General features: G+C 40.9%; 1 protein-coding gene and 1 long non-coding RNA gene across 2 annotated transcripts in view; one reads left to right on the top strand and one right to left on the bottom strand.

Annotated features, from left to right (window-relative positions):
- Nucleotides 1–6,014: 6,014 nt before the first annotated feature.
- Nucleotides 6,015–27,641, bottom strand: part of LOC130913588 (protein kinase C-binding protein NELL1-like) — a 308,184-nt gene continuing 286,557 nt past the window's right edge. Inside the window, exons 17-20 of the mRNA XM_057832310.1 lie at nucleotides 18,558–18,751; nucleotides 13,160–13,336; nucleotides 12,699–12,923; nucleotides 6,015–8,883 (exon numbers count right to left, since the gene is read on the bottom strand). Coding sequence (XP_057688293.1) covers nucleotides 8,833–8,883; nucleotides 12,699–12,923; nucleotides 13,160–13,336; nucleotides 18,558–18,751 — 647 coding nt within the window. The 3' untranslated portion in view covers nucleotides 6,015–8,832. The remainder of the gene's footprint in view (nucleotides 8,884–12,698; nucleotides 12,924–13,159; nucleotides 13,337–18,557; nucleotides 18,752–27,641) is intronic.
- On the top strand, nucleotides 19,399–21,838 carry LOC130913598 (uncharacterized). The gene is made up of 3 exons (XR_009062789.1): nucleotides 19,399–19,436; nucleotides 19,586–19,685; nucleotides 21,742–21,838. It is a non-coding gene; the product is annotated as an uncharacterized LOC130913598 (long non-coding RNA).

The raw sequence follows: 27,641 nt of genomic DNA, 5'->3' as shown, positions 1-27,641 counted from the left end.
AAACCTTCTTCTCAAACAAGGAGAAAACTGATCAGAGATGCAGCCAAGAGGCCCATGATCACTCTGGATGAACTGCAGAGATCTACAGCTGAGGTGGGAGAGTCTGTCCATAGGACAACAATCAGTCGTACACTGCACAAATCTGGCCTTTATGGAAGAGTGTCAAGAAGAAAGCCATTTCTCAAAGATATCGATAAAAAGTCTCCTTTAAAGTTTGCCACAAGCCACCTGGGAGACACCAAACATGTGGAAGAAGGTGCTCTGGTCAGATGAAACCAAAATTGAACTTTTTGGCCACAATGCAAGACGATATGTTTGGCGTAAAAGCAACACAGCTCATCACCCTGAACACACCATCCCCACTGTCAAACATGGTGGTGGCAGCCTCATGGTTTGGGCCTGCTTTTCTTCAGCAGGGACAGGGAAGATGGTTAAAATTGACGGGAAGATGGATGCAGCCAAATACAGGAACATTCTGGAAGAAAACCTGTTGGTATCTGCACAAGACCTGAGACTGGCACGGAGATTTATCTTCCAACAGGACAATGATCCAAAACATAAAGCCAAATTTACAATGGAATGGTTCAAAAATAAACGTATCCAGGTGTTAGAATGGCCAAGTCAAAGTCCAGACCTGAATCCAATCGAGAATCTGTGGAAAGAGCTGAAGACTGCTGTTCACAAACACTCTCCATCCAACCTCACTGAGCTCGAGCTGTTTTGCAAGGAAGAATGGGCAAGAATGTCAGTCTCTCGATGTGCAAAACTGATAGAAACATACCCCAAGCGACTTGCAGCTGTAATTGGAGCAAAAGGTGGCGCTACAAAGTATTAACGCAAGGGGGCCGAATTATATTGCACGCCCCACTTTTCAGTTTTTTATTTGTTAAAAAAGTTTAAATAATCCAATAAATTTTGTTCCACTTCACGATTGTGTCCCACTTGTTGTTGATTCTTGACAAAAAATTACAATTTTATATCTTTATGTTTGAAGCCTGAAATGTGGCGAAAGGTTACAAGGTTCAAGGGGGCCGAATACTTTTGCAAGGCACTGTAAATGCCCTAATCTGTTCCAAGCACCACAGACACGCCACATTAAATTTTATAATTGGGGTAAAACCAGAATAAAACAGCCAAACACATTTGAATCATTCCATATACCTAACCATTAATACCTGTAGAGTAAAAAATGAGATAATAGAACAAAATGCAAAGAAAAAAATATCTTACCTTTCGAGTGAGGCAATGTCCTCTTTCACAAGATGGGTGGTGCCTATCTCACTCTTTGTTGTCATTGAGCCGGGTTTCAGAGACGGCAATAACATTAAATTTGTTTTTGAAGCTCTGTAGATATTCTTCAATGTTTTAAAATTTTTGTATAGACTCCTGGCATTGAAGTGGATTAGTTTTAGCTTACCGTCCGCATCCATAGAATTGTTATACTGTTCTGTGGTGTAGTACTTACAGTTGTTCGACATGTTATTGCAAAAGTTGAGGTCAGGATCAAGACTATCAATTGGGTCATCATGGGACTCATCAATCTGGTCATCCAGAAAGTTGGTGATAGGTGTCATCATTAATTTTCAAATGGTGTCAGCTCTTCCAAGCTTCGCACAGCTCTTATCTTCATGTCTTGCGACTTGACAAGGATTTTGCAATCAGTCAAGATAGGAGTGTGCCCTTCAGGAGCTCAATTGTGCGACTGCACAGCTCAAGCAGTGGGAGCAGAATGACATGACAGAATGAATGACTCTTCATGACAAAAACGCGAGGAGACCTATGCTCTAATGTAATGAACTGTCTATGGGCTTAAAAAAACTTTGTGACACAAAAACATGACCCTTGTGCTAATTTGGATCAGACGTCCACCCGCTATAACAACAATAACACCTTCGCGCCTGTGCATGTCATCATTCTACGACACCTAAATTAAAACGTCATCAACAATAGGCCAAAAGGAGAGCAGAATCCCATTATGAAGGCATGATAGGAAATATTATAACCAATAGGACAGCAGGATCTTATGGCACGACATTTAAAAGCAGGAAGTACATACGTATCTTTTACAGTATTGTATAGTATTTTTGCCTCTCGTAACCTGAAATTTCTTAACAGGAAGCAATATTTTTCCATTTATACGTGTCGTGACCTGAAAATAACGTTTTTAGAGACGTTTGTAAGTAGAGGTACCACTGTATATGATTTACATTGCATTGCAACATTTTCAAATTTTAACATTAACTATTCACATTTACTGACTTAATTTGAAAAGTATCAGCCATAGCCTACAGTTAGAATAAATTTAGCTATTAATAGTACAAGGTCTTTAATAATTTTGGAGGTCACTGAATTAGACTGTTAACTTGCTGAATATTTGACGGATATACAAACAGTTTGGTTTATAACACAAATATATATTAATATGTTTCAATTGTTGCCATTGATTTCTATTGATATTTTAGTTTTCTTAACTATCCTATTCATCATCTACCGCTTAATCCGGGGTCTGGTCGCGGGGGCAGCAGCAGGGAAGCCCAGACTTCCCTCTCCCAGGCAACTTTAACCAGCTTCTCCAACGGTATCCCAAGGCTTTCCCAGGCCAGCTGAGAGACAGTCTCTCCAGCGTGTCCTGGGACATCCCCGGGGCCTCCCGCCGGTGGGACATGCCCGGAACACCTCTCCAGGGAGGCGTCCAGGAGGCATCCGAAGAAGTGCGTATGTTTCGGTTTTCCGAACTATATATGGATTTTTAACACACACTTAAAACAAGTCCCACACTTGTATTCAAATGATCAAATGTATACATTTAGAAACAAGTTCTTGCAAGGAACCAGCTGGTCACGCTATGTACACAACCAGAAATACTTACACAGCGCTCCAATGTGACACTTGGTTAAACAAACACTAAACTGCTCTGTCTGCCCTCGGGTCAACAGCAGCGGTGGGGCAGCCTTGTCACTAGCTCAGCTACACTTTTTAATTATACCCCGATTGATTGCTCCCAACGTCGATAAGGCATTTGAGCTGCTTAATCCTTGTTGCGTTAACATGAAAATGTACACTTTCTGGGGCAAGGCACTATTGGTTGCCTCTTGCATTTCTAACCGCAAGCTCCCCTTTTTAAGAAATGCTTATAGAGGGGAAAAATTGAAGGAAAATGGATTGGTGGGTGTGTGTTTCTTCAATAATGCGCTTTTACAAACTGTTGATACAACTGTGACTGCCTCAATTTTGTGCTTCTCTAGATGTCATTCTTTGATAGTTTATCGAGGTACTTTTAAGACTCAAGTTTTGCTGTATCTCTCTAGCCATTTCCCAGCATACTATTAGATAAGAGTTGTTGTTGAAGGAGTACATTCCATCACTTTGGCAGTGACCTCTGTGGCTCCAGCTCATGAATGGTAAGCACCCTTGGGTAGCGCTTCCCTCCAGACAAAAAGAAGCACACTGAGGGTGGACAGAGAGCTCATACCGACACTCACCATGACTGCAAGCATCCGAGCGGAGAGAACAGGGGAGTCTTTTACAGCTGACTGACGCTTGGTTAATTGACTAAACCCCTCCGCCAACCATCACAGACCTGATCGCAACAGTCTTGTTCACCACATAAGGCGCATCACTCCTCCATCTAGGATAAAGCCATCCATACTGAGCTCGAGGAAATACTCACGAATATGCCTAGGGAACAGGAATTGAATTAAATGTATTGTCTTGTGTTTTGCATGCAGATTTAATCAGGGAAATTACTTGATTATCTTGACACAACAAACTTTACTCTTGAGGGCAGAAACTGACTTTTCAATCTGATCCATGTGAAGTATTGCATAATGTAGATTCCACCCTCTTCTGGCCAACGTACTGAATATTAGATATAGGCATCATATCAATTGAATGTAAGATGAAAAAGGATGAAAAAATTACATCACCATTATAGCAACTAATTAAAAAAAAATCCAGTTAAGAGAACACATTTGTGTATGACGTACACAAGGATGGATGAGTGTGTTATGCCTTCAAACATGGGGGACAAAAAGGGCAGAGGAGCGTAGTGTCTGGACCAGTAAAAAGCCCGTCGGACTCATATGCAAATAAGTATTTAATCAACCACCAATTGTGTAAGTTCTCCTACTTGAAAAGATTAGAGAGGCCTCTAATTGTCAACATGGGTAAACCTCAACCATGAGAGACAATGTGGAAAAAAGAATAGAAAATCACATTGTTTGATTTTTAAAGAATTTATTTCCAAATTAGAGTGGAAAATAAGTATTTGGTCACCTACAAACAAGCAAGATTTCTGGCTGTCAAAGAGGTCTAACTTCTTCTAACGAGGTCTAACGAGGCTCCACTCGTTACCTGAATTAAGGCACTGTATACCTGGCACTTGTTTTAACTCATTATCGGTACAAAAGTCCACAACCTCAGTCAGTCACACTCCAAACTCCACCATGGTCGAAGGACACCAGAGATTAAGAAAATTTAGACCTGCACCAGGCTGGGAAGACTGAATCTGCAATAGGTACAACGCCTGGTGTAAAGAAATCAACTGTGGGAGCAATTATTAGAAAATGGAAGACATGCAAGACCACTGATAATCTCCCTCGATCTGGGGTTCCATGCAAACTCTCACCCGGTGGCGTCAAAATGAGAACAAGAACGGTGAGCAAAAATCCAAGAACCACAAGGGGGACCTAGTGAATGACCTACAGAGAGCTGGGACCACAGTAACAAAGGCTACTAACAGTAACACAATGCGCCGCCAGGGACTCAAATCCTGCACTGCCAGAAGTGTCCCCCTGCTGAATAAAGTACACGTCCAGGCCCGTCTGCGGTTCGCTAGAGAGCATTTGGATGATGCAGAAGAGTACTGTGAGAATGTGTTATGTTCAGATGAAACCAAAATAGAACTTTTTGGTAGAAAACACAGGTTCTCGTGTTTGGAGGAGAATGAATACTGAATTGCATCTGAAGAACACCATACCCACTGTGAAGCATGAGGGTGGAAACATCGTGCTTTGGGGCTGTTTTTCAGCAAAGGGACCAGGACGACTGATCAGTGTAAGGGAAAGACTGAATGGGGCCATGTATCGAGATATTTTGAGTGAAAATCTCCTTCCTTCAGCAAGGGCATTGAAGATGAGACGTCGCTGGTCTTTCAGCATGACAATGATCCCAAACACACAGCCAGGGCAACAAAGGAGTGGCTTCGTAAAAAGCATTTCAAGGTCCGGGAGTGGCCTAGCCAGTCTCCATATCTCAACCCCATAGAAAATCTGTGGAGGGAGTTGGAAGTCCGTGTTGCCCAACGACAGCTCCAAAACATCACTGCTCTAGAGGAGATCTGCATGGAGGAATGGGCCAAAATACCAACAGTGTGTGAAAAGCTTATGAAGAGTTACAGAAAACGTTTGGCCTCCGTTATTGCCAACAAAGGGTGCATAACAAAGTATCGAGATGAACTTTTGCTATTGGCCAAATACTTATTTTCCACCATAATTTGCAAATAAATTCTTTAAAAATCAAACAATGTGATTTTCTGTTATTTTTTTCCACATTCTGTCTCTCATGGTTGAGGTTTACCCATGTTGACAATTACAGGCCTCTCTAATATTTTCAAGTGGAAGAACTTGCACAATTAGTGGTTGACTAAATACTTATTTGCCCCACTGTATATACACCTGTGCGTCCGAGTTGCATGGTGTCAAGTTTCTACTTCATTATTGCTTTACACCATTTTTGTGGGTTCTCCCTCAAATGACTTTTCTCTTGCACACAGTGCCTTCAGATGTCATGAATTCACACAGAGCTATGGAACTGTCACTCACCATCCATTATTCCATCCATTCTAAAATTCTGTTATTGGATTTTAAAGGAAAACGTGAAAGGATTGTTGATGCTTATGAAAAAGAATGTATTTTCTATGGATAGGGAGCAAAAGTGCAGAATAACATTTCTGACAAAGCACAAATTCAAACAGCAGTGATCATAAGACTTCAAAACCCAATACATAGAGCAAATAAAGTAAACAACTAAAATATTTATTAACTGGAGAATGTCTTACAGCAAACTTTTATCACAACACAGTCTTCAAGTCAAATGACACTTAACCCTTTGAGTACAAGTACAGTAAACAAACTGAGTGAATTTCTCCAGTGTGTTCGTCTATCAAAAAACATGGAGAATCATGTCAGGTTCGAGAAGGTACAAAACTTCTCCTTTTTTTCCCCCTTTTTAAAAAAAAAAAAAATATTTAATTTTATTTTTTTTTAATGTTGGACAAAATGGAGAAACACTATGGCTTGTTTTGTTGTTTCTTCATGGACAACACTGAATTTTCAATTTTCTTTTCATTTTTTATGTGTACATTGTTCTATTTTCTCACATTATCATGTACAGATATTCCCCATTATAGGTTTGTCAGTGCAGTGAATAGTCACTTGATGCGCATTTCGGTATACAAACACAATGACAAGTCTAATCCAGAAAGTTGCCCTAAAACAGTGAAGAGAAAAACCATGGCAGTTACTAAAAGGGTTAAGGCGAACATAGAAAAATAAATAGCAATAAAAACAATATACAACCTGCTTCTCATACTGGACTCAAAACACTCCTAAGAAGCTCTAATTAATGAGAATTATTCATATTAGTCGTATTTTCTTTACAGACCCATTCACTTTACATTCTATTTACAGTAAAATGAGCAATCCTACAGGAATAAAAGTATTACTGAAAGGAACACATTATGCATACACACAATACTAATAGAAAACTGTATAATGTCATCATTTTGTCTGTATGTAAAAACATTTACACACCGACTTGCAATGTGTTAACAGTAGGTTATTTTTTTAACATTAGTTCTTTTTTAACCTTATATATCAAATAAATCAACAGTGTGAGCAGAACAAGTGTTTACAGTATGTTTTTACGACTCTCTACGTTCGACAGCTGTGTTCAAGTTCAACAAGAACAGATACCATGAATATCACTGTATGGTGACTGCACAGTGAACATATTTTACAAAAGCGGTCGTGAACAAAGGAAAACAGAAAAGCTCCTCCAAAATACAAACAGAATAGATGAGACAAGGTCACCGTGGCTGAGAACTCAAAGTGGGGGCTGATCTCTCTGCTTGTCACATCCCCTCAGGAGGTGCAATGACATGGCCTATCACAAGATGACCCTTCAGGTGTTACACGCCTTACACATCAAGGTCATTGGAAGGGAGGTTGTGGACTTTGTAGAATACACATGCAATTCTGTATATATTTATAGCCAGAATATTATTGATGCGGCTTTGAACTGAATATCATAAGATTGTGAAAATGAGTTTTGGCAAGTGACTTCAAGAGTTGAAGGATCAGGAGTAAAATTGATGATATCCACTCAGTTCTGAAAAGTGTTGTATACTGCTTCATAGACAAGCATACAGAATAGCTTTCATCTGACCAAATTGTGACCCTGACAAGCCAGATGTTCCATAGCATGGTTCAAGCAGATCTGACAAATATTTCATTTCAAGGTCTTTGCTTACATATAACTCCGACTACTGTGTCAGGCATCCATCTTAGCTCTTGGGGGGGAAAGCAAATAAATCTAAAAGCAATGGACCTAAAGTGTGATGAACGGGACACTAAAGGGAAACAAGTCCTCCCGAGACAAACATCAGTATGATTGAGAACAGGACAGGACTGAATAGGGGGTATGAACATGTGTACTGTTGCAGAAAGAGCACTGACATATTCTGTCTTAATGAGCCTGACTGTCTGTAAACAGATTTGACACACTGTGACCTGCTGGCATACTCATATCCAGACGAGCAGGCCTTTAATTATCTCTTTTTCCCCTTTTTATATCTTGCTGTCATCGCATGTGCGGCATACAGTGAATGGCTCAGCAGCCTTGGGATTGACAGAGCAATATGACCGACAACAACGTCCAGTAACTTAATCAAAGTCTACTGCTGGTGTGGGCCAAGAGAGTTCTGCAGCACATTATCACATTGTTCTTATACGCTGTGGAAATCACGTGGCGTGATCTGACAGTCAGCTTTATCACCAGTGCGAAAGAACGCCACTGAAAGGTCCAATAATTGTAGTGGTTGGATTTAAATTTTATTTATTTATTTTTTTTGGTCAATTGCAATTATAGTGTTGGTTTTGTCAATAAATTGGGTGTTTTGGTCCCTTCTTTTTCACGGTTTTATTGAACTAAGGGCTGGCTGAAGCTACAGTATTGCATGGCAAAAGTCAGTGTGTGAACTTCATTCGATATTGCTGTGAAATGGTTAAACTATGTTTGACAATTACCATGAGAAGCTTTATTCCTGAACATCGAACTAACTGCTGCCCCCCCACCCCCCAACAATGCAAAGGATGGCAATTTTTAATATTGCTGAATGTATTTATCTTGAATTTTAGGCATTTTGATTTCTTGCCCAAAATGTCATTTTAAGAATTTTCATTGACCTCTTTACCAGGCTCTTAAAATTCTCGGTGACAGCTTTCTGCAGCTTGCATCTATTTATAAGAGCCAACACCTTTGTGGTGAAGCAAAGCTAAAATCACAAAGACACACAACAGGGTATTGAGTAGCTATGGCCTCAGGCTCCTGCAGAGCTACGCACAGCTGTGTCCCATCAGCAGAGTTACAGGTGGGGAAAAAAAAATCAATGTCTCAACCAGTGTGCATTTTGTATTTAAGATGCATATAATGTCATGCACGAGAATGTGCAAAAGTCTGTCAAAAAATAGGGGCTTGATAATATAATGAAGAGGGAAAAGAGAGGAAGTCAGGCAAAGGTAGTTAGTATCAGGGTCGGTATTAAGCAGAACTTCAGTTGTTTTGAAGGCAGTCGAGATCCACTGAACAGCAGACATTTCCATTCTGTAAATAAGAGCAAAAAAAGAACACGTTTTGAACACTTCATCAGCATGGATAGTTTTTGCATGAAATAGTACAGTGATACCTCGAGATACGAAAGATTCGGTACACAATTTTTTTCCCAGCATACTAGAAATAATAGTACTGTAATAGATAATACCCGCTTGCAGCAATTCAATAATGTAATTGCATTACTCTGCACACAATGTGCTACACAATGTTCATGTATGTGAAATAAAAGAGCATAACTTACTCTCAGTGCTTTTTCAAGCCACAAACAGCGAGATGAAAAGGCAAGAACTGCAATTACACAATGGCTGCAGATTTTAGCTTGTCTTTTAGCACTTTGTGTTTGCTATGAGCTCGAACAGTCATGTGATAATATTCGTAGAACTAGCTGGAACCTAACGAACTAGTTATACTTAATCCGCACTAAGGGACAAAAAAAGCACAGCAAGTAAAGACAGGAAATAAGAGGCCCTGACAGCCCGATAAGACCATGCTGCTGTTTTGGTCAGAATCTTTCCCATCATACTCAGTATCAAGAACCTGCTATCCTATTGGCCTATTGTTGGTGGTGGTGGTGGTGGTGGTCTTTCGTTTTTCGACATCGCCTCACTTAAAAGGTAAAGTTCCACATTTTAGTATTTACTTTTCCATTATGTATTATTATCTATTTCATTACAAGGTATTAATGGTTGACCTATGGATAGTGAAGTATTCAAATGTGTTTGGCTCTTGTTTTGTTTTGTTCTGTTCCCCCCCCCCCCCCCCCAGAGATTATGAAATGTACAGTAGGGCAAAGAAGTATTTAGTCAACCACTAATCGTGCAAGTTCTCCCACTTGAAAATATTAGAGTGGCCTGTAATTGTCAACATGGGTAAACCTCAACCATGAGAGACTGCATGTGAAAAAAAAAAAAAGAAAATCACATTGTTTGATTTTTAAAGAATTTATTTGCAAATCATGGTGGAAAATAAGTATTTGGTCAATACCAAAAGTTCATCTCAGTACTTTGTTATGTCCCCTTTGTTGGCAATAACTGAGGCCAAACGTTTTCTGTAACTCTTCACAATCATTTCACACTCTGTTGCTGGTATTTTGGCCCATTCCTCCATGCAGATCTCCTCTAGAGCAGTGATGTTTTGGGGCTGTCGTTGGGCAACACGGACTTTCAACTCCCTCTACAGATTTTCGATGGGGTTGAGATCTGGAGACTGGCTAGGCCACTCAATGACCTTGAAATGCTTCTTACAAAGCCACTCCTTTGTTGCCCTGGCTGTGTGTTTGGGGATCACTGTCATGCTGAAAGACCCAGGAATGTCTCATCTTCAATGCCCTTGCTGATGGAAGGAGATTTTCACTCAAAATCTCTCGATACATGGCCCCATTCATTCTTTCCTTTACACAGATCAGTCGTCCTGGTCCCTTTGCAGAAAAACAGCCCCAAAGCATGATTTTTCCACCCCACGCTTCACAGTGGGTATGGTGTTCTTCGGATGCAATTCAGTATTCTTTCTCCTCCAAACACGAGAACCTGTGTTTCTACCAAAAAGTTCTATTTAGGGTTCATCTGACCATAACACATTCTCCAAGTCCTCTTCTGGATCATCCAAATGCTCTCTAGCAAACAGCAGACGAACCTGGACGTGTACTTTCTTTAGTAGGGGACACGTCTGGCAGGATTTGAGTCCATGATAGTGTTACTGATAGTAGCCTTTGTTACTGTGGTCCCAGCTCTCTGTAGGTCATTCACTAGGTCCCCCAGTGTGGTTCTGGGATTTTTGCTTACCGTTCTTGTTATCATTTTGACGCCACGGGGTGAGATCTTGCATGGAGCCCCAGATCGAGGGACATTATCAGTGGTCTTGTATGTCTTCCATTTTCTAATAATTGCTCCCACAGTTGATTTCTATACACCAAGCGTTTTACCCCAGCCTGGTGCAGGTCTACAATTTTGTCTCTGGTGTCCTTCGACAGCTCTTTGATCTAGGCCATAGTGGAGTTTGGAGTGTGACTGACTGAGATTGTGGACAGGTGTCTTTTATAACGATAATAAGTTAAAACAGGTGCCATTAAAACAGGTAACGAGTGGAGCCTCGCTGATCTTGTTAGAAGAAGTTAGACCTCTTTGACAGCCAGAAATCTTGCTTGTTTGTAGGTAACCAAATACTTATTTTCCACTGTAATTTAGAAATAAATTCTTTAAAAATCATCAATGTGATTTTTTTTTTTCTTCCACATTCTGTCTCTCATGGTTGAGGTTTACCCATGTTGACAATTACAGGCCTCGCTAATCTTTGTAAGTAGGAGAACTTTTGGTGGTTGACTAAATACTTATTTGCCCCACTGTATGTGGTGTTTTAGTAGTGCCTGGTACAAATTAGGCGATTTACATTATAGTGTTAGGGCTCCTCCTGAGCCATGGCCACCTCTGGCAGGTGTGAGTGTTTTTATTTATTATAGATTGGACGTCAGACGGGTGGAGCGGCTACAGGTGATGGCGATGATGATCAGCCCTCTTTATAAGCAGTGGATGTCGCCACCTCGTGTCCCGATCAACGTGTACGTTTTCTCAGGGGCAACTCTGCGACACGGAGACACAATGACTGAGTGGCGGAATTGCCTTGCGTGCCTATGGTGTCGGCGAAGACAAAAGGCGAAGACAAATTCTGAATCCTGCCTCCAAAGTGGAAGAATTCGATTGCGGGGGCTTGGCTCCGCATGCATATCAAAAGCTCCTGCCGCGCATGACCCGCGCCGATAACGTCAGCACTCATACACGTCACATTGGGCGTGCGGATCGGTGCTATTAAACATTAAAAAAAGCTAATGGCGGAAAGTCGGCTTTAATTTACTGTTTTAATAATATTTTAAATTTAAATATGTTGAATGTTTCCATTTTTGTGCCTTTTTGAACAAAAGAAAATGCCATTGCTTGGAGTGGGCGGGCATGTTGTCTTACGGGCTGAGGAGGTCAAAGTGCATCATTAGCTGTCGCCTTATAAATCTGTAATGCCCCCTAAGGCATGGCATGAATACTACATCGTTTTCATGCGGAATTGCGACATTGTTCAAATGGAGATGGAACCATATAAATGCAAATTTGAAATTTTTCGTCTTATCGGAGAGTCACCATGTAAACTTCCCCTAAGTCAGTTGTATGTGGCATTCTTTACTTATTTCTCTGATCACCGCCTCACGACATTATGGCTCTCGTCCCAGGTCCTGTTTTTTGCGTGCCCCTTGTCTGATTTCATGCCTGCCTCCTTCCCGAGCTTCATCGCCTCACGCCCACTCGACTACCACGATCAGGAAGTTCCACTGCTTTTATGTTGGACACAAATAAAGCTTTTTTGTTCATTGCTACATCGTGCCTGTGTCTGCGTAGGGATCCTTTCCATTCCGCGAATCCTAATATATACAAAATCATCATGATACGAAAGCCACTCTGGAACAAATTAATTTCGTATCTTGAGGTACCACTGTCAGTCATTTTGAGTGCTTATAGTTTGTTTTACTCGTGTAGTCACGTATTTGCGACTGGAAAATGTGCCCATTTTTTTTTTTTTTTTTTAAATTAAAAAGACATTTTTGCTGAACAATTCATCGAGTCAGTATTTATTTATTTATTTATTTATTTTATCCTAAATAGTTATTTAAATACTATATTTACAATTAAATCACATGCACATTTAATTAAGAGCAAATATTTAGGATTATTTACTTGCACTTCAGCAATTATAATTACTTCAGTGAAGAAAACGGCATATAATTTTCAAACAAAACGCTAGTTGTTAAGGATGCTTTCTCTTACTTTACACATGCAGCCGGTGCAAGGTGAGTTGGGCATCTGCCATGTGTCCCCGCTGAGGCGAGTGATGCCCGCATGGTCCGGACACGTTTGTCGGATGTCATAGGACAGACTGTCGGCTAGGCAGGGGTCTGTGACGCAACGTGGGCAACATTCACCCTCTGCCACTGCTGTGTACTCGCACACAAGCACCGGACAAACCAGAGGCCAACAGTCCACTTCTCCCTCCTGGAGACACACAGACAAAAGGATTGCATGGGGGAAAAAGTAAATTTCTGGTCCCTTAACAAACACACAAACAGGATACCACAGCTTGGTATTAAACAAAGCCCAAGTTGGATTTCACATTGATGAGGAGATTGTGTTACATCCCTCAGGGATTTGCCATGAAGGTCAGGTTTCATTTGTGTCGCCAATTTACACTCTGAATGTGCGTGTGTGTGCGTGAGCATGTCCATTCTGACCATGCAGCGGCACTGCTGGCAGCCATAGAGCCAGGATGCGCCGCTTCGGTAGAGTGTACGGCCACTCTGGTCCAAACACTGGCTGCTGGGTCTGTTGTCACAACTGGGACAGCAGAACACATCCTCCTCTGGGTTCCCACAGTCGCATGGTTTTCTTCTACAATACGTCTGCCCATCCTGGAGAACAAATTCGAATGATTATATGACTTTGCTGTATGAATACATGTAATGTTTTTTCTTTTGTTTTTGACATGGTGTCTAATACACAGAATTTAAAAAAAAATGCTTACAGGCCTACTGATATAATATGCTGTGGGTAATTGCTGTCGTGAAAGGAGACAACTGAAGGTTTTGAGGCAAAATTGCTTAGTATTTGGAACCAATAATAGCCCACAACAGTGCTAAGGTCCCTCTGGGTATGGTAATTATTTTATTGGAGGGGTTGGTGGGGTGGGGGGGTGCTATATTCTTTTTACCCTCAACAAATTTGTATCAGCAAAACCATTATGCTTCTACTTTTAATGTTGCTGGAGGTCGCTGTGCTGCAGTAATCCTGATCCCCTGATCAGGTTTCTCTCCCTCTCTGCTTCCCTCCCCTTATTATGGCATAAATGAGAGGGGTAAAAAAGTGGGATAAGCAAAACTGGAAGGAAAAAAGCAATTTTAAAATGACTTAATGAAGTTATACCTCGAAATACTGTACAAATATAAGAATAGAATAAGTAAGTGGACTTCACAAGGCTGGCAATAATATTGAAAGATCATTGTTAACACTTTTAGGTAGGGAATAAAGAAGGGGTTGGGGCAGGTGACTTGGGGGGGGGTCAGTGGTCATTGCACATTAAATGGATCTCGATCCCTAATGTCCACGTATAGAGATTATTGATAGCATATTGACAGAATTTCTGGACTTCACCAATGCACTCTCTGTCCTTACTGTTTATCTTCCACTTTACCTGCTAAAAACTTAATGGTTGGTTTTACACAGAACAGCAAGCACTGTCTGTCTCAGGGATGGCAGTGCAGTGTGCGTATAAAAATGTTACAAGAAAGGCTTTTAGAAAATGTACGAGTATCATAAAATCACTCTGCATACCATTATAAGGTAACGCAGCAAATATTTTACCCATGTATATTGTCCTGCTTCAGTAACCACAGGGCCAATTCTTATGGCCTCGGACTTCATATTTTATGATCTCGTGCCTGCTGGGGAATTACTGCCAATTGTGGTATGCTTTCAATGCCGGGAAGTACATGCATGCATTCCCGCAATGTGTTGCAATTTTCAGCAAACCCATATAGGTTCTGCTTGTTCATCTAACTCCAGGGCTTCGGTGAGTCATTCTCAGAGATTTGGTGGGATCAAAATATATGTACATTGTGTATGGTGGGTCAACTGCGCCCATAAAAGCCTTTTCACACTGCATTTAGAAGAGTGCAGAACATTGATGAACCTATTCATTGAGGGCATGCTGTGCCGTGTCCCATATTGATACTCAGGGTGGGCATTTTATTTTCTGATTTGGCGCAGCATCGCTTGTTTTAAAAAGTTGAAATCATTAGTGCATCGCTGAGAAATCAGACGGCACAATCAAAAGGATAGCATTGGTAAAGTGATTAATGCAAATCAGTTGTCCAGTTACGACAAAAGAACTGGGAATAACATTTACGTAATAGTTAATAACTTTAAATGTTTTGTATTACTGGCACATTTTTTGACATAAAAAATGAAGTAAAACTCTTGAGGATAAGCTGCACGGCAATCATGTACACCTTAACACTCCAGCTGCTCTATAACTAATGGTGTATTGAACCATTTCAGTTTTGCATTTTCTGTTCGGTTCACTTAGTACATCATGTTTCAGTTTTTTGTATTTTTTTTCTCATAAAATGTATTATTAGCACAAGCTAAGTGCTACGTGCAGAACCAACTGAGGGAGTTTCCGCATGGATGCCTTACATGTTGGACACTCAGGGCTCCATTTTACTCCACTACTGATAGGCCGTCCCACCTGGTGTAATTGACTGTGTTGCAATGGACGCCCAGGCTTCCCCTTGTAAACTTACCAATGGACAAAGGCAGATGGCTGAATCCAAAGTTATAGCGACACTGCTGCACGGATATTTTAACCCACTTAATTCGGCACTATCAGACAATTAATCTACATCTAGGAAAAGTCCGCTAGATATTGCCACCGCAACCAGATATGTGCTTTCTGCAGAAAATGTGAATGTTAATCTCTCGAGCAAAAAAATTTTTAAAGTCAGATAACTACATTTGTCATTTTCAGGTTCGTGCTGCTCAAATTTCAAAGCTTACAGTTTTACTTGTTCATTCATAATTCTAAGATTTTATAATTATTACAATTGTTTTATTTATGTTTTAATTTAAGAACTCAGAGTTTATTTGAAATGTTACCCAAAAAGGGTCACCGTTATTGATTTACACAAGTTCTATAGTTGACATTAAAAAAAATAAAAAAATAAAAAAATAAAGCAAGCTAAAGTAGTTATTTTCTGCGTATTTTGTACCGGAAATGAACCGAACCAACCACTTAAAAAACAAACCGAACCGAAATGACATCTTACGGTACCGTTACACCCCTAGTATTTAAGTATTTATATATACCGGTATATATATTTATTCATCTTCCGAGTCGCTTAACCTCACGGGGGTGCTGGAGCCTATCCCAGCTAACTATGGACTGTAGGCAAACATACTGAATCGGTTTCCAGTCAATTGTAGGAGGAGATACAAATATTGTATATATATGCCGGAAAACACTTAGGTGAGTTGAAGTTCCACTCTGAGACCCCCAATTTTTCCAAATTTAAAAATTGTCCGATATGCACATGTGATACATCATTGGAGAGAATAAAACGTTAATTTTCTGGGGGAAGAAAAATTTTGAACAGGAGGGCATTTAAAAAAAAATTTTTAACTTTTTTTTTTTAAACAGCAAAACCCTAACTGGAGGTGAGAGCACGCGAGAGCATAAATAAAGACGCCATGATTTTAACGAGATGTTTTCTCTTTTCAGTCCAAAAATTCCATCTAGCATGTACCACCGAGTGTCAAGACACAGCTGTTAATGGCCCCAGCTGGATTTTTGGCGGATTTTATGGGTGAAACATGGTAATATAACAAGGGTCGGGATGCAGAAATCGCAGACATCAAGGAGTAATCGAGATTTTCATTTTAATATATTTACCCTTTTAAATATATATTTTTTAAATTTTTCTTTGTTTGGATCGATTATTTATCATCTAAAATATTGGGGAAAATACGACAGTATCGAAAAAAATACAATGAAGTGATAGTTATGAGGTAGATATCTGTGACTTTTTTTTACAGACGCATATTTTTTCATTGTGACGTAATTTGAGTTTAAAAGTTTAAAATATAAGAGTGAATCATTTTTGTCGTTTTTTTTTTTTTTTTTTTTTACTACATATTAGACATCAATGCATGATTCTAAGCTAAAAATGACAACAAATTTAGATTAATAAATGCGTATACTTACCTACTTTTTATGGCTAAGTTGAAACAAAAGCGGTTGTGCGACGTCTGTAAACAGGGGTTTCCAGGGTAAAACGGACAAATTAAAAATAGTTCAGGGGCTTATTGCGCCATGAATCTGCTATGGCAGCATATAGACATATTGTTCTATCAAACACAACAGTTCTTTTGGCTTAAAATACAGCAGTTTTAAAGAGGGGTGCAAGAGCAGAAACTGCTTTTCAGCCTTGTCTGTGTTTTCCGCCATACATATATATATATATATATATAATATGCAGATACAGTGGGGCAAATAAGTATTTAGTTAACCACCAATTGTGCAAGTTCTCCAAAGTGAAAAGACTACAGAGGCCTGTAATTGTCAACATGGGTAAAACTCAACCATGAGAGACAGAATCTGAAAAAAAACACAAAATCACGTTGTTTGATTTTTAAAGAATTTATTTCCAAATTAGAGTGGAAAATAAGTATTTGGTCACCTACAAACAAGCAAGATTTCTGGCTGTCAAAGAGGTCTAACTTCTTCTAACAAAGCGCTACTCGTTACCTGTATTAATGGCACCTGTTTTAACTCATTATTGATATAAAAGACACCTGTCCGCAACCTCAGTCAGTCAAACTCCAAACTCCACTAAAGCCAAGACCAAAGAGCTGTCAAAGGACACCAGAGACAAAATTGTAGAGCTGCACCAGGCTGGGAAGACTGAATCTGCAATAGGTAAAACACTTGGCGTAAAGAAATCAACTGTGGGAGCAATTATTAGAAAATGGAAGACATGGAAGAACACTGACAATCTCCCTCGATCTGGGGCTCCATGCAAGATCTCACCCTGTGGCGTCAAAATGATAACAAGAACGGTGAGCAAAAATCCCAGAACCACACGGTGGGACCTAGTGAATGACCTACAGAGAGCTAGGACCACAGTAACAAAGGCTACTATCAGTAGCACAATACGCCGCCAGGGACTCAAATCCTGCATTGCCAGATGTGTCCCCCTGCTGAAGAAAGTACACGTCCAGGCCCGTCTGCAGTTCTTTAGAGGGCATTTGGATGATCCAGAAGAGGACTGGGAGAATGTGTTATGGTCAGATGAAACCAAAATAGAACTTTCTGGTAGAAACACAGGTTCTTGTGTTTGGAGGAAAAAGAATACTGAATTGCATCCGAAGAACACCATACCCACCGTGAAGCATGGGGGTGGAAACATCATAATTTGGGGCTGTTTTTCTGCTAAGGGACCAGGACGACTGATCTGTGTAAAGGAAAGAATGAATGGGGCCATGTATTGAGAGATTTTGAGTGAAAATCTCCTTGAATTAGCAAGGGCATTGAAGCTGAGACGTGGCTGGGTCTTTCAGCATGACAATGATCCCAAACACACAGCCAGGGCAACAAAGGAGTGGCTTCGTAAGAAGCATTTCAAGGTCCTGGAGTGGCCAGTCTCCAGATCTCAACCCCATAGAATATCTGTGGAGGGAGTTGAAAGTCTGTGTTGCCCAACGACAAAACATCACTGCTCTAGAGGAGATCTGCATGGAGGAATGGGCCATAATACCAACAGTGTTTGAAAAGCATGTGAAGAGTTACAGAAAACGTTTGGCCTCCGTTATTGCCAACAAAGGGTACATAACAAAGTATTGAGATGAACTTTTGGTATTGACCAAATACTTATTTTCCACCATGATTTGCAAATAAATTCTTTAAAAATCAAACAATGTGATTTTCAGTTTTTTTTTTCCACATTCTGTCTCTCACAGTTGAGGTTTACCCTTGTTGACAATTACAGGCCTCTCTAATATTTTCAAGTGGAAGAACTTGCACAATTAGTGGTTGACTAAATACTTATTTGCCCCACTGTATTTGCTAGGGCTTTGTACCTTGCATGAACAAATTGTGCAGAAGTCATAACTGGGTTTCCAGTCTTCTCTGTTCCTTCTGATGCCATCTTCCTGTGGGCAGTCTCCAGTGCAACCTGGACCTGACGTGCATATGCAGTCGTAGCCTCCTGGTAGATTCACACACTCACTGTCATTCCAGCAGGTGTGCTTCTGCATACTGCACTCATCGATGTCTAAAAGGCACACAAAAGCCTGTCACAGTAGGTCTAACAATAAAAATGCATAGATTTTCCATTTCTGCAAGTGGCAGCTACATAGTGGTAAACTGCTCACAAACACGGAAAACTAATATCTGCCAGCTATTGCATTGTCACAAAGACGCATACATAACTTATTGATCTGCCATCCAAAATTATACCAACATTTGAATTTTACATAGCTTCCTTATACCAAACCCACTGACAGTTTTTTTTTAAATGCATAGATTTTAAATCTTGCACTTCAACAATTATGCACAATCCCCTGTTGACATTTATGTTTGCCAGAGGCACAAAAATGTTATGGACATCAAAATGTATGGCACGCGCTATCTCAAAACATTGAGATGGCCTCATAATAAAACAAACATACTCTAAATCCATATCAAAACAAAATCTAAAATTTGAAACACCTTAGTAAGAAAATCCACAAAGTTGCCTTATCAAAATAATTAAATGGATGATGACGTTAGGTAGGAAAGCAATGATGTGCAATTGCTCAAATGAAATTCTGTCCTCCAGACTGCAATAAGACCAGAAATTCATTTAACTCTAAACCAAGAAGGAATTTAAACTGTAGAAGAAAAATATAAGGTTATGCTGTGTGTGGTCATTATTTGGCATGCGATCAGAGGGACAAAGACCAGGAGCAGCTCTCAGGGTAAGTCAGCAGGGATAACGTTTAATATTCTAATTCAAATGCATCTAGTACTAGTTCCTAGTTACAACTCGCACAACATGAAGATTACCAGCAATCCCTTAAAAAAGACGATTTGGAAATACCGCATCCATCTGCCATCATCCCGACAGGGGAGGTCAACATGTTCATGGTGACAGATGTGGAACCAAGCTTGTGCCACTACAAAGAGCGGGTGTTTTTGTAGCCGTGTTGCCACTGCTGTGATGGATGGTATGTTCGACATATCCCTGCATTTTCATGCGTCCGTAAAATCTTGAAACGATTTGTTGCCTTGATATTCTCATTATGATGAGGCTTTGTAATTATGATGATCTTTAACCCTTTAAGGTCTGGGCCCATTTTGTCTGATTTTGCATGCCTTTGAAGTTGCCTTTATATTTCAAAGAAAGAATTGTTTACGATGGCCTGGTTTGGTCCCTTTTTTTGTGACACCTTGAACTTCATGTCCAAACTGTTGTTTCCTTCACTGACCAATTATAAATCATCATTTTGGGCCCAAAAAGACCAAAAATTCCAAAATCGTTTTGTCAAAATTTTTAATATTGATGTCCAATAGACAACCAAACATGCGTAACGAACCGTTTTGAAACTTTGTAATATTTATTCAACATGTTAGGATGAACATTCAACAAAAATGTTTTAGAATAAATTGTCTTATATTTGACAATTCAACATAAACAACAGGTATAGCCATAGGCGTTTTTTGCCTTTATATTTGCTCTAGTCAAAACAGGTTATATACAGCAGACCAAACAGTGAAAAAATATATACCATCTAACACAAAAAGTGTTTGGAGGCCATCTCCTTATGAGTTTAGGTATTGCGGCCCATCACCTGATGAAAACTATGTACACACAATCAAGCTTCTTGAACACACATTTATATACACAAATTGAGAAGACTGATTGTGGGGAAAAAAATATATATATATCACATTGGGAAAAAAAAGTATTTTCAAAAATATTTACAATAAACAAGTTAAAAAAAAATTTCAGGCATGCCACTCCGAAAAGCAGTTTCGTCCTGGAATTAGACACAGGGCGACATCACACAGCCCACACTTCCATGGGGTGTCGGTCCTCTTTCCACCCTTCCACCCTTCCATTTTCATTTCACTTTACTTTCATTGTCACTATAAATGTACATGAAAAAAGTCAGTATTTATGAAAATAATAAAGTGTAAAAATAAAAATATATACAGCAATCAGTAATAATGGAAATCTATATGTATGACAATAGAAAGAATACTTAGCTGAATATGTGCTACATCCCTAATCTTCATATAGAAAGAAGAACACCACAATTATAAATTCCTGCCTTGGATACACACAGTGCACGTACGACTTTGATCTGATATGCACATTTTATTATTATATACACAAACACACACTTATATTGCATCAAAATTAACTTTGTCTTGCAATATCAAAAGAAACTTTCAAAAGAAACTTTTTCAGCATAAAAAAAAAAAAAAGTGAGTTTGCTTACCTCTGCTCGTCGATGGCGTCACCCACGTGTTCAAATCCGTCACTATCTTCACTCGAGGACTCTTCCGAAGAAGACGATGATGACGAATTTGGACCATCCTCTTCCTCAAGTTGATCAAAAAGCACTATTGCTTGCGCTAAATTTAGTTTTCCGTTCATTCTCAAAGTCACACAAAGTCGCTGCACGATCCAAACGGCCGTCGCTCGCCACCTCGCTGCTTCAGAACACTCCTCCCTCTTGTTCGGTGGAACCTCGCACGGCAATTATATTTATTTTAAAAAACGCATTTTGTGCTTCCACTGCGACTTCGAAAGGGTTCGTTTGAGTTGTGTTTTTTTCATGGAGCTTCCGTTTTGAAAAAGGACAAGAAATGATGGAAATATAGACATAAACAAATGATCCATGCAGCGTTTTAATGTTTTTTTGAGAGGACAATAAAACTATAAAACTTAAATGACAATATCTCACGTTTTAGTTGGTCGATTGACTTCAAATAATAACGAGAGTAAACCGCAACTTCCGCACTTTAAAACGAGACCAACCAACGGCATGTGGGTGACGTAATTAAAACGTGAGGGCGCTTCAAAGACGACGTGAGTCGAAGGACGCGCCGGCGCGTCCTTCGACTCTCAAGGGTTAATATTATTTGCAACAACTACTGTACTACTGTGACTGCAACACATGCTATCTGCTGCTACTCTGTCTGTCTTATCAGTACGTGTAGGATTTCAACGCATAAATGCAAGTGTTGCAAGTTTTTTTGTTCGTTTGTTTACAGGTGGAAAACACTGATAGTCAAGGGAAGAACACTCAATGTACGTCACAACAATGTCAACAACACATACTGTCGGTTGATGGACATATATCGAGACTACGTGCATTCCACCCGGTGAGGCTACGTAACAGTGCTGTCTTGACATCACATTCTCATTTGCTATTTTTCTAATAATTTTATAAATTGTGATTTATTTACATGTTTTGCACATACAGTACACCAATTGTTTTAAATAAAACAAGAAAGGGAATCATGTTGTCCAAAAGTTTTATTGCGATCAATATCTTTAATTAAAAATAATGACATACTATTTGGTTTTATATGTATATATATGAAAGCCCCCCTGTCTCATCAGACCATAGGACATGGTTCCAGTAATCCATGTGCTTTGTTTACATGTCTTCAGCAAACTGTTTGCGGGCTTTCTTGTGTACCGTCTTCAGAAGAGGGTTCTTCCTGGGGTGACAGCCATGCACACCAATTTGATGTAGAGTGCGGCGTATGGTTTGAGCACTAACCGACTGACCCACCACCTCTTCAATCTCTGCAGCAATGCTGACAGCACTCCTGTAACGAGTCACATGACATTTTGGAGGGAAAATGACAAACAGTACTCAATTTGGACATTTAGGGATGTACGTAGTTTCTATGGGGTGTACTCACTTTTGTTGCCAGGGGTTTAGATATTAATGGCTATATTTTGAGTTATTTTGAGGGGAAATTAAATTAACTCTATTGTATAAGCTGCAGAAAGACTACTTTTCATTGTGTCAAAGTGTCATTTTGTCAGTGTTGCCCAATGAAAAGATATACTTTAATATCTGCAGAAATGTGAGGGGTGTACTCACTTTTGTGATACACTGTATAGGCGCTTCCAGGATTTCAAAGACAGCACAAAACGTCTCGGAGTCTCATCAATTTCGTGCTGGATCCATTTTTGGAGATTCCGTGAGTTCCTCTGGTTGGATTTTGGAGTTTTAACTGACTCAACACACTGATTACTTCAACCACAACTAATGACTTTTTTTACTAAACCGAAAGTTCGGGGCAGACATTGTCCAAGATCGCGCCGCCCATATTTCGCTCAGGAAACTTCTCTATATAGACCCTACTCACCTACGTCACAAAATGGGCGTGTCGCTGTTTCCGGCCGCCATATTGTACCTCTTTTTCAGACCTATTCTCATTGTTTTCTATTAGTCGAGCAAGTTATAGAGCAATTCATGGAAGCCCCGGTGTTATCTGACGCTGTAAACTCATTGGATCCGTTGCATAAAAGGCGTTACGTGGAAAAGCTTCAGTTTATCCATTCGCCAGATCCGTATTTGATGCCTAAATCGATGTTTTTCGACCCGCTGGCTTCGCCTGACATCTGATACCCACACAAAATCAGCCTATTCTCACGAAAGTTTGAAAAACTTTAAGAGCTTGGAGGCTTATAAATGCTACGTTGCTGGTTAGGTGAAACACGTCCTCGTACACGAAAATTCGGCAGGAATCTTGTGCTCGGAAGGTGAGTTACGAAATTTTCAATTGAAAATCTTTTGTTCTTGCTAACATCCACTGTCAAGTCTAATGTATTTCATGTCATTTGTCAATGGAGCTAGGGCTTTTAATGTTTATATGGTTTAGCGATAGCACTAACTACATACATACGTGTATGTTGTCGGCGATTAGCCTAGCAATGATCTTAATTGTGGTTGTCAGCCCGAAACCCTCTAAATATATATTAAATGCATCTTACCAGATATAAAATGACTACTACATAATCTGTGGTAGTCGTTTGGAGCCCAGTTGTCTCGTCGAATTGCAGCAGTCAATCGCGGCCTCCTCTTCGTGTCTCTCGGAATACGGTAAAAATTCAAGTCTCTCCGTCTATCTTCTCTGTTTTTGCAACCGACCGCCAAACACGACTTCACCATTTTGAGTATTAATGTTGACGAGCAGTAAAACGTGCAATAATAGGAAGAATTTACGAAGCGCTAATGCATTTCTATGGCGAGTATGCGGACATCATGGTGCGGGGGCGTGGCTGTGACGTCACGTGAGTAGGGTCTATAGAACACATAGCAACCTAGAAGGTCAAGTCTGATTTAACAAAAACATATCTCCACAAAGACTCATGAAAAGAAACTGAGCAGCCAGGCACACACTATTTACAAAATTAAGAGAAAAGACAATTGGAAATAAACTGATAGAAGTCATTTAAGTTTTAAATGAAGGTCAGTAAAATATTTATACCAGCAGAGAAAGCCTAAAAGGCACACCACTGCACGAATGTACTTTATACAGCCCCAGCATTTACCGTTGCATTACTGTCATTATGATTCTGCAGCAGTGTTGAGGCGCAGCTGTTATGCTATACATTTGCATTTTCTTTTGCCAAACCTAATGTGGCGTCCTGCTGAAAGGCTGGGGTTAGCGCCATCTACTGTTTGAATTTATGCCATTTTTGTATGTAACTGCCATAGCCGACTGATGTGAACTTTGAAAACAAGCTAAGGTCAAATCAACTAAAGAAACATAAACCATAAACATCAACCAAGTAGTTGGTGCAATAATCTGAGTTAGGATACAGTTGCCCTTGGCATTCAATACACTGAGATGACAGGAAGCTTGGCTCATGTTGTAGTCATGACAATATGCTGTGCCACTGCTGAATACATGCTGCAATTGTTGGCAGAATCAAGTTTGCAGGAAAAAATGTCAGAGCACAATAGCTCAGCAGAGAATTTTTTTTTTTTCTCCATCAGGATATTTGCATAAAACTACATAAAATCCCCATTAGTTGGTAGGACATGCACTTCATCTGCGGAAGGATTAATGCTCGTCATGCTACATTCACCACCTTTTGCTACTGCTTGCAGATAATACATAACCAAGACTGCAACTCAAAAGCAATTTGGAGAATACAGTTGCGCACAGCTAGCCAAATGGAAAACCTAAAATTAAGAAACCAGTGCTCCAATACACAGTATAGAACAAATAGTACAGTATGTGCACACTATCCATGTGAGTGCAAATGTGAATTATATTTCTGCTATAGGTCTGTATATGGAAAGGTCCGGTCAATTACAGACAATGAGAAAGTAGTACAGGCACATTGTTATGCAGGGAGACAGTGCCCCTTCCCACTTCCTTCATTTTTCTTTTCTTTTTTCTTTTCTTTTCTTTTCTTTTTTTTAACATAATGTATTATTGTCACCATTGTGGAAACTCTTTCCATCAAAGCTATTTGGCTTTCTCCAACGCATTCGGCAGTAACATACATTTTGAGACGCATCCCATGTAGTTCTCAGTCAAAGCAATAATGGAAAGAACTACAGCTCCAAGCTGCTCCCATCCCTAATACCTATATACACAGCATATTCAAAACCCTGCAATGCTTCAAAATGAATTGCATATACAGTAAATGGAAGCATATGCTATTAATTCAATTTTCTGAGCCCAGTTATATGTAAATGAGTATACAGTATTTTACTGAAAATAGTGTGGACTACCCACATGCCATTTTTTTAGCATGATGCTAAACACAGACACATGTAATGTTTTTACAACCGCGTCCCAAACAAAACAGCATTGGTAATGACCAAAATAACAGAATTATTATAGTAGTTAAATATTATCCTATAATTTTACAATTAATATTTTTTTTTAATTCCCAGAGGAGCCCAATATCCTCTCAAATTTAGTTTTTTTGAAATTCTTTTGTTTTATAAGGGGTAAAATGTCAAGACTGAAATGTAAATAGCAATTAAATGACTTCATGATGGTATATTGTATATATTTTATGATTTTTGTGTATTCTCTTTTTTAGGGCCTCGACCCTGCCCTCCTAAGACCTGGCCCACCTTGGGCAGGTGTGAGTGTTTTTATTGATTTGCAGGTTGGACACCACACGGGTGGAGCGGCCACATCTGCTGGCAATACCAATCAGCCATTTTATAAGCCAGCGGACACCACCACCTCGTCGCCCGATCAACTCATCTGTTACTCATGTCCTGTTTTCTGCGCGCCCCTCGTCGGATTCCACGCCTGCCTCCCTTCCGAGCCTCCTCATCAGCTCAACTACCCTGAGCCAAGCAAACTCCACCCGCCACGCTCTTTCTCGTAATCGCTAATAAAATACTACTTCACATAACCCGTTTGCCTGCACTGGGATCCCTTCCTGCTCACGCACACCCTAACAGTTTGATCGGGCCACGATGGATCTCGCAGACAACTTCGCCAGCTCGCCTACGTCACTCATTGACCAACACCAGGCCATAGAAGGTAACGGACATCTCTCGGACAATCCAGGCCATCCAAGCACGACTAGCACCGCTTCCTCACGCACATATTGCCTCATTGCCTCCAAGCCACTCCGCCTTTTCGAACCTCACGCCCACTGTTAGCCCGGTGCCGAACCCCACGTTCCCGCACCGGCTCCGTACGATGGCGACTTGGGTGCGTGTCGAGCTTTCCTAGTTCATTGCAGCCTAGTTTTTGAGCAGCAACCATCCACATACCAGGGGCAGGGGGATAGAGCAAACATTGCCTACCTCATTGCTTGCTTGCGGGGGGCAGCTTTGGATTGGGCGCCGTCCGTGTGGGAACAGGGATCCGCTGTGTGTCTCTTTTATGCCCGCTTCACCGAGGAAATGCGCAAAGTTTTTGACCATCCAGTCCGCGGCAAAGAGGCAGCCAAACGGCTCATGTCGGCTCGCCAAGGGACTCGAAGCATCGCCAAATTCTCAGTGGAGTCCCGGACGTTGGTGGCTGAAAGCTGTTTTAGTGACGCGGCGCTACGAGGAATATTCATCCGCACACTAGACGAAACCCTCCAGGATGAAATGGCCACACGGGACGAATCGGAATCGCTGGACAATCTGGTCCGCCAAACCATAAAAATCGACAATCGCCTGCTAGAACGCGCGAGACAACGAAGGGTACAACCGGCTGCTCTGCACCCCGGCTTCGCCGTCTTCCCGCGGCCACCCCAGCTTCCTGTCCAAGCTACTGTCACTGTGCAGGCTACGCCGCCCCTGCTGAAAGGACCAAGCCAATACAGTGTGGCCGCACCGGGCTGACACAGGAGGAGCGCACTCGCAGGTATAGTGCTCAATTATGTATATACTGCGGTCAGAGTGGGCATTTCATCCGCGGCTGCCCAGTGCGTCTGGGCTCTCCATGAAAAGGCTTACTGGTGAGTCTCATGTCCCACAATTCCACACGCCGGCTCCAGCTCCCCGCCACCCTCACGTGGAAGGATCAGTCTCGCACAGTGACTGCCCTTATTGATTGTGGCTCTGATGAGAATTTTATAGATCGTGGCCTCATGGACCATTTGGGCTGGTTACGCGCCTGCTTCCTGCACCGGTCGTCTCCTGTTTGGGGTGAGTCATAAAACAGAAGCCATAGACGTCCTCCTGGCCAGCAACCACCGAGAGGTGAGCACGTTTTTAGTCTTCCATAGCCCCTGCACACCGCTGGTCCTTGGCCTGCCTTGGTTGAAAACTTATAACCCCTCCATAGACTGGACGCACCCCAGGCTGACAGCTTGGAGTGATTTTTGCCATACTAACTGCCTAAAATCCGCCTTAGTGCCTGCTTCTCCTGTCTAGAGCGTGAGACAACCTGATCTGTCCGCCATACCAACATGCTACCCTGGGGCAGGTATTCGATAAAGACCGCGCAGTGTCGCTCCCTCCGCCCCGTCCTTATGATTGTGCTATCGACCTCCTTCCTGGTACGGCTCTTCCTAAAGGTCGCCTCTTTAACATTTCTCTACCAGAAAGGGAGGCGAAAAAAATACATTACTGAGTCCTTGACAACTGGTATCATTCGTCCGTCGTCTTCCCCTGTAGGTGCGGGATTCTTTTTCATAGGCAAAAAGGACGGCGGCCTGAGACCCTACATAGACT

The sequence above is a fragment of the Corythoichthys intestinalis genome, chromosome 1 (genome assembly GCF_030265065.1).
Source record: "Corythoichthys intestinalis isolate RoL2023-P3 chromosome 1, ASM3026506v1, whole genome shotgun sequence".
Lineage (NCBI taxonomy): Eukaryota > Metazoa > Chordata > Actinopteri > Syngnathiformes > Syngnathidae > Corythoichthys > Corythoichthys intestinalis.
The sequence above is the reverse complement of the archived record's forward strand: the minus strand, read 5'-3'. Positions and strand labels throughout refer to the sequence as shown.